Raw genomic sequence first — 7,500 nt, forward strand, 5'->3', positions numbered from 1 at the left:
AGGTGAAGAATGGAAGAAATAAAAAAATTAGAGGAGAAGCCGAAACTGAGTTTCCCATGATACTGCCCCCCCCCCCCACCAACACGCACGCACGCACGCACGCACGCACGCACACACGCACACACACACACACACAGTCTTACCCCCGGTGCAGACCAGCTCAAAGTCGTGGCAGCACTCGTCATGGCGCAGACAGCTGTAGTCACAGGTGCACTGCTGCCCTCTAGTGAACGACTCTCCACAGCGACTCACACAGCTGCCTGCAGAGGAAACATGAAACATGATTACATCATGATTCAGACCTGCTCATGTAAACATCTCAGGACATTTAGAAGAAGAGGAGGAAACTTTATGTGGTCCAATCACACGCAAACACATCACCATGCCAACACGTCAATCTGACATTTTTCCTCTTACACACACACACACACACACACACACACACACACACACACACACACACACACACATACATACAGGGTACACATACACCTACTTACTTACAACCAAACCTGCAACATCATCAGCTTACCTGTCTATCTGTTTACCTGTCTACCTGCTCCCTAAACTACCTGCATGACCAGCTGCTCCAGGAGCCCCCTGTCTCCCTCTCCCTCCCTCTCTCCCTCCCTCCTTCTCCCTCCTTCTCTCTCTCTCTCTCTCCCTCTCTCTCTCTCTCTCTCTCTCTCTCTCTCCCTCCTTCTCCCTCCTTCTCTCTCTCTCTCTCTCCCTCCTTCTCTCTCTCTCTCTCGCTGTCTCTGTCTCTGTTTCTGTCTCTCTCTCCCTCTCTCTGTCTCTCTCTCTCTCACGCTCTCTCTCTCTCTCCCTCTCTTTCTGTCTTGACATCAGTAATGAGCTTGTCTCTCTCTCTCTCTCCCTCTCTCTCTCTCTCTCTCCCCCGTCTCTCTCTTTCTGTCTCTCTCTCTCCTCCCCGTCTCTCTCTTTCTGTCTCTCTCTCTCCCCCCTGTCTCTCTCTCTCAGTAATGAGCTTGTCTCTCTCCATCTTTCTCTCGCTCTCTCTCACGCTCTCTCTCTCTCTCTCTCTCTCTCCCCTGTCTCTCTCTCTCTGTCTCTCTCTCTCTTCCCCTGTCTCTCTCTCTCTCAGTAATGAGCTTGTCTCTCTCTCTCTGTCTCTCTCTCTTTGTCTGTCTGTCTCTCTCTCTCTCCCCCTGTCTCTCTCTCTCTCTCTGTCTCCCCCCTCTCTCTCTCTCTCTCTCTCTCTCCCCTGTCCCTGTGGACATCAGTAATGAGCTTGTCTCTCTCTCTCTTTCTCTCTTTCTCTCTTTCTCTCTTTCTCTCTTTCTCTCTTTCTCTCTCTCTCTCTCTCTCTCTTTCCCCTGTCTCTCTCTTCCCCTGTCTCTCTCTCTCTCTGTCTCTCTCTCTCTCAGTAATGAGCTTGTCTCTCTCTCTCTCTCTCTCTCTCTGTCTCTCTCTCTTTGTCTGTCTGTCTGTCTCTCTCTCTCTCCCCCCCTGTCTCTCTCTCTCTCTCTGTCTCCCCCTCTCTGTCTGTCTGTCTGTCTGTCTCTCTCTCTCCCCCCCTGTCTCTCTCTCTCTCTCTGTCTCTCTCTGTCTGTCTGTCTGTCTGTCTGTCTGTCTCTCTCTCTCCCCTGTCCCTGTGGACATCAGTAATGAGCTTGTCTCTCCTTGACCCCAGGTCCAGTCTCACCCTCAGGTGTCCTGATGCAGCCTGAGCGCTGTCTGGTGTCTCCATCATCATCATCATAATGATGAGGATCATAGGTAAAGAGTGGATCATAGATATAGATGTTATAGATGTTATAGATGCTCTGTACGGCTCCATCATCAAAAGTACCAGTGTACCTGATCCAGCAGCCGAGGTCACAATGAGGTCCAACATCAGCAGCCACAGCGCCCTCTTCATCATCCTCTTCATCATCTTAATCTTCATCTAAGTGAGACAAATGTTAGAAAAATGATGTGTGTGTGTGTGTGTGTATTACCTCCTCAGTAGGAAGCCTGTTCTCTGTGTGTGTGTGTGTGTGTGTGTGTGTATTACCTCCTCAGTATGAAGCCTGTTCTCTGTGTGTGTGTGTGTGTGTGTGTGTGTGTATTACCTCCTCAGTATGAAGCCTGTTCTCTGTGTGTGTGTGTGTGTGTGTGTGTGTGTGTATTACCTCCTCAGTATGAAGTCTGTTCTCTGTGTGTGTGCGCTTCAGTCTGTCACGCTTATATATGAGACAACAGAGACAAGACGCACACACACAAACACACACAGAGAGTAATTATCCTACGCAGTTAATGAATCTCTACACACAGTAACAACTTTGAACTCTTCAGAGTCGTGGGTGTTTGTTGTTTTTCATCACCTGAAGACTTTGGGATCACGTATGACCCAGGATGACAGGTGTGTGTTTGTTGATGCCATGTTTACAGGACGTTTGGATGAAAAGCAGAACAGAAGTGTATACTTGTTCTGTTTACTTCAGGGCTGAGACACCATGATGCCACTGGTTAGTATTGGTCCAGTGTGTGTGTGTGTGTGTGTGTGTGTGTGTGTGCGGTTCATTAGGTGTGGCAGCCAGTCCTTTAATGAGGCCTGCTGGAGGGCGTGGCCTGCAGAAGGGCGTGGCCCAGCGTGCTGTGATTGGTCAGATGGTCAGATTAAAGACTGTCCTTAAACTTTACGAGCAGCTGATGTGAGGCGTGTGCAGACTGAGGGCTGAAGCTGGCAGCGACTTCAGAGCCGCTCACACTCTGTGTGTGTGACGACACCAGACAGACGTGAGGAAACGTCTGACAAAGAAACGGGAACAACAAAGATTCATCCAGAAGAGAAAATGTCTCTGATTTTCCTCCAGAAATGCTGCACTGACAAACTTCCTACAACAAGCCTGTCAATCACAAACCAGGCCTGGAATACAATTGTAACGCCTGGTTAGTTGTTTTGAGAGTGTGTGAAGGTCGCAAACAAAAATGTATGACATGAGTGTGTGATACTGCCAAGCTTTAGGGGACCGGCTGTGCAGAGCTGAAGAGTCCAGTGGATAAGAGTACACACATCCAAACATTCCATGGACATTACACAGCAGTTAGATCGACTGATTAGATTAGACTTTAAGATATCTCTGTTCTGCTCATGGTGCTTTGTCCTCCAATGATATAATATAATATAATATAATACAATACAATATAATATAATATAATATAATATAATATAATTACATGTAATTAAATATAATACAATATAATAATTACATCTCTGTACTTGTACAAGAGAAATAATAGAATATTTAATGTGTTTTTTTCCCTCTCAGGGAAGAAAAGTCGGGCGCGGAACAAATGTTCTTTCTGTCTTTGTTTCCCACCGGACAACTGTTGAAGGCCGACAAAACAAGCTGGTGTCCCGCGGTACTGGAGATATTTTGCTGCTTTTCTTCTTCTTCTTCTTCATTCAGACACGAGCTGAGCGACGCAGTGAACTGAGCGGTGAATTTATTTATTTATTCATTCATTTAATAAGCATCTTTATCGTTTCTGTTCAAGTAAAACACACACACACACACACACGTGAAGCGTTTCCTGTTCGGCGCTACAAACACTGAGCTGAATGAGATGAAAACAGGGACAGAATGTGGAGTTGTAGCTTGAAGCAGCGTTGAAGAAGCTGCTTTGAAAGTGTAGCTTTTCAAGCTACTCACGATTTCAACTAAAGCTGCAGCCGAGCTACTTTGTTCCCAAAGTAGCTTCAGTGTTGATGTTCCAGTGTGACAGTTGGACTGGTTGACATGTACTGACTTCCTGTCTCTGCAGTCATGATCCTGGTGGACTCGGCTCTTTATATCGGCACGGCAGCCGACCTGAGCGACGGCCAGGGATTGGCCCAGGCTGCTGTCACTCACATTCTGTCTGTGGACTCGGCAGACCCCGCCCCTCTGCTTCCTCCGGACAGGGACTTTCACAGGAAATGGATCAATGTTTTGGATGATCCGACCTCTGACCTGCTGAGTCACATGGACGACTCGTTCAGCTTCATCAGGGAAGCGGCGGAGGGGGGCGGGGCTACGCTCGTTCACTGGTAAGGGTCCTTCAGTTAGCCACGCCCACTCACCTAAACCTCAGTGTATTACAGATAAACACACAAACCAACACAGCTGCTGGATTTAATCATGAATTCTTGTGTGTATGAAGTACATTACATTGAGTTAAGTAGTAATTATATAATAGTATATCATTATTCCAAAGTGTTCCTGTGTGACTTTCAGCCAGGCTGGGCGGAGCCGTAGTGCTGCCATGGTAACGGCCTACTTGATGAAGCGACACCAGCTGAGCTTCGCTGTGGCGTACGGCAGACTGAAGGGCGTGAAGCAGGACGTACAGTAAGACACACATGACCACAGAGCACCGCCACGCCTCACCCAACAGCTTTAAAACACACACACACACACACACACACACACACACACTTCACCACCCAGGGAAGGTCAAAGGTCACATGGACACTAACACTAAACACCTAAGGGAAACTTCCTGCAAGCACATCTGAGCTGAAGTTAGACTCTAATACGTGTGTGTGTGTGTGTGTCAGGGTGAACCCTGGTTTTGAGGAGCAGCTGTGTGTGTATGAAGCCCTGCAGTGTGAGGTGAACACCAGCAGCCCTCTGTACAAACAGTTCAGACTGAGCAAGCTCACAGAGAGATACACAGGTAACACACACACGCACTCACACATACACTCACACTCACACTCACACTCACACACATAACATAATGGTGTGTGTGTGTGTGTGTGTAGAGCTGCAGCACATCCCCAGGGAGCTGTTTGCTGTAGACCCCGCCCACTGCAGCTCCTCTGAGGCTTCATATCGATGCAGGAAATGCAGGTGAAGTGTTTCTAAAGTCACACACACATGAGAGTCACTGTCTGTCTGTCTGTCTGTCTGTCTGTCTGTCTGTCTGTCTGTCTGTCTGTCTGTCTGTCTGTGTGTCTCTCTCTCCGTCCCTTCTCCCGTTAAGGGGGGGTGTCTCGAGTTTCCCTACAGAGCTTTGGGTCATGATCCTGTGTAGTGCTGTGACCCTGGTGTGACCCTGGTGTGACCCAGGCGTGACCCTGGTGGGACCCAGGTGTGACCCTGGTGTGACCCTGGTGTGACCCAGGTGTGACCCAGGTTTGACCCTGGTGTGACCTTGGTGTGACCTTGGCGTGACCCTGGTGTGACCCTGTTTTGACCCTGGTGTGACCCTGGTGTGACCCTGGTGTGACCCTGGTTTGACCCTGGTGTGACCTTGGTGTGACCCTGGTGTGACCCTGGTGTGACCCAGGTTTGACCCTGGTGTGACCCTGGTTTGACCCTGGTGTGACCCTGGTTTGACCCTGGTGTGACCTTGGTGTGACCCTGGTGTGACCCTGGTGTGACCCTGGTTTGACCCTGGTTTGACCCAGGTGTGACCCAGGTGTGACCCTGGTTTGACCCTGGTTTGACCCAGGTGTGACCCAGGTGTGACCCAGGTTTGACCCTGGTGTGACCCTGGTTTGACCCAGGTGTGACCCAGGTGTGACCCAGGTGTGACCCTGGTGTGACCCTGGTTTGACCCTGGTGTGACCCTGGTCTCAGTCACGGCCTCCTCTCCTCTGCAGACGCTCTCTGTTCCGTGGCTCCAGTATTCTCAGTCACCCAGCAGGAGGAGGAGCCTCAGCCTTCAGCCATAAGAAGTCCAGTGACCTCTCAGGTAAGAAGAACCACCTGAGCACTGAGGTCATACCTCCACCAAGGCCTGCCAGTCCTCTGTGACAGAGTGTGTGTGTGTGTCTGATCATCATGTCATAACACAGCTGGTTACACTGAAGTCAGACTGACCGGATCAATATCCTGTAATCAATAACTGGAGATCTGTCCACTCTGTCCGATCAGCTGAGTGTAGTTTAGTAACAGAGCTGCTTGTTCTTATGTCACTAATGAACGCTCATCAAAAGATCCATGAAGGTGTTTAGGCTCTAGAGCTCATGTTGACCTCTGACCTCTCTCTACAGACCCTTCCTGTGTGTCGCTCCGCTGCACCTCCTACTTCATCGAGCCGGTGCAGTGGATGGAACGAGCTCTACTGGAGGTGATGGATGGGCAGGTCAGTGTCGTCATGGATACCATGTCTACATTTAGAGAGTGTGTAGCTGGGATGCATCTGCTCATGCTGCCCACACACACACACACACACACACACACACACACACACCTCACTTAGACACAGGGCGGCCATGTTGTTGGAGTGTGATCTCGTCCTGATCACGTTGAATAAGGGGTTATGTTGCTATGACAACAACTCCAACAAGTGCTTAGAGGAACCTAGAGGTCCAGGATCATGACATCATCTCATTCATCCACATACAGAGAGTACAGCCCAGATCTGGAGCTTAACCACGCGTTTGCACAACAAAGCAGTGTCAAGGTTTAAACTATGCCTGGATTAGTTTTCATGTGAAGAACATTGAAACGTTTGGATCAATGATGAACATTAGCTCATGATAAGTGTGTGTGTGTGTGTGTGTGTGTGTGTGTGTGTGTGTGTGTAGTTGTTGTGTCCTAAGTGTAGCTGTAAGCTAGGCTCCTTTAGCTGGTGCGGCGCTCAGTGTTCGTGCGGTCGTTGGGTCACTCCTGCTTTCCAACTGCACCGAAACCGAGTGGATGAGATCCAGCAGCTCCACGCTCACAGATAACACACACACGCACACGCGTGTTGATTGGTTGTTTTGAGGCAGTTTCTTATGAATGTAAATGTATTTAACATCTTTATGTCAAATAAAAACTCAGAATCAGAATTCTGTTTCATTAAAGCTGCTAAACTGTCGTCGTCGTCATAGCGACTGGCGTGTGTTTGTGTCGGTGCCGTTTTAACCCTCTGTGTTCCACTTTCATACCAGTGGTCATTCTATTGGTCATCATGTTGTTTATCATCAACCAATCAGCTGCTTTTCATCACTATGGCAACAAGTTAGCTCATGAATATTCCCAGTGTCATTTGATCCTGTAGTTAATAGAACCTGATGTGTGACCCCTGACCCTCCAGGCTTGTCGGGGTCGTGTTTATGTTTTGTTGCTGAAATTCCCTTTTTTATGATCATAAACATAGAAACATGAGAGCGAGACCTTTTGGGGACTAACCCTAACATCACGCCCCCTGGTGGAGGGTGAAGACGCTTCTCCTGTCCTACGTCGCCATCAGGTGGACATTTTCTAATCATCTCAAAAGTTTGTCTCCATTTCTAAATGCAGTGATGTCATCATGTGGGATCATGTGAGTAGTTTCTGTTAGTTTCATTCCTGCCTAAAGTGCTGTGCATGTGTGTGTGAGAGAAAGGACAGGAAGCAGAACGGACGATTACACTTTTATTAGTGTGAATGTCAACAGATGTGTTGGCGTTACTGAAGATGAAACGCATCATGGGCACCTGACAGCGCACACAAAGGGTCTCTTGGCCCCGCAGTGCTGGTCGTTCCAGAGTCCCCAAGCTGCAGAACACACACACACACACACACACACGGAGGC

At 48.8% G+C, this 7,500-nt stretch overlaps 3 protein-coding genes across 3 annotated transcripts in view; 1 reads left to right on the plus strand and 2 right to left on the minus strand.

The window, feature by feature from the left end:
* The window catches only part of LOC142990018 (uncharacterized), a 7,170-nt gene extending 4,994 nt beyond the window's left edge, over nt 1-2,176 (minus strand). The window contains exons 1-2 of the mRNA XM_076139723.1: nt 1,822-2,176; nt 144-260 (exon numbers count right to left, since the gene is read on the minus strand). Coding sequence (XP_075995838.1) covers nt 144-260; nt 1,822-1,909 — 205 coding nt within the window. The 5' untranslated portion in view covers nt 1,910-2,176. The remainder of the gene's footprint in view (nt 1-143; nt 261-1,821) is intronic.
* Nucleotides 2,177-3,319: 1,143 nt separating this feature from the next.
* LOC142990017 (dual specificity protein phosphatase 12-like) lies at nt 3,320-6,769 on the plus strand. The gene is made up of 8 exons (XM_076139722.1): nt 3,320-3,447; nt 3,772-4,036; nt 4,224-4,337; nt 4,547-4,665; nt 4,754-4,841; nt 5,597-5,688; nt 5,990-6,081; nt 6,527-6,769. The coding sequence occupies exons 2-8, from the start codon at nt 3,774-3,776 to the stop codon at nt 6,668-6,670; spliced, it is 912 nt and encodes a 303-aa protein (XP_075995837.1). The 5' UTR covers nt 3,320-3,447; nt 3,772-3,773; the 3' UTR covers nt 6,671-6,769.
* Nucleotides 6,770-7,327: 558 nt separating this feature from the next.
* LOC142990027 (C-type isolectin Sp-CL4-like) overlaps nt 7,328-7,500 on the minus strand; it is a 1,843-nt gene continuing 1,670 nt past the window's right edge. Inside the window, exon 6 of the mRNA XM_076139731.1 lies at nt 7,328-7,463. Within this exon, the coding sequence (XP_075995846.1) occupies nt 7,393-7,463 (71 nt within the window). The 3' untranslated portion in view covers nt 7,328-7,392. The remainder of the gene's footprint in view (nt 7,464-7,500) is intronic.

The sequence above is a fragment of the Genypterus blacodes genome, unplaced genomic scaffold, assembly GCF_046128005.1.
Source record: "Genypterus blacodes isolate CSIRO-AG114 ecotype Tasmania unplaced genomic scaffold, CSIRO-AGI_Gbla_v1 ptg000447l_1, whole genome shotgun sequence".
NCBI classification, from domain to species: domain Eukaryota; kingdom Metazoa; phylum Chordata; class Actinopteri; order Ophidiiformes; family Ophidiidae; genus Genypterus; species Genypterus blacodes.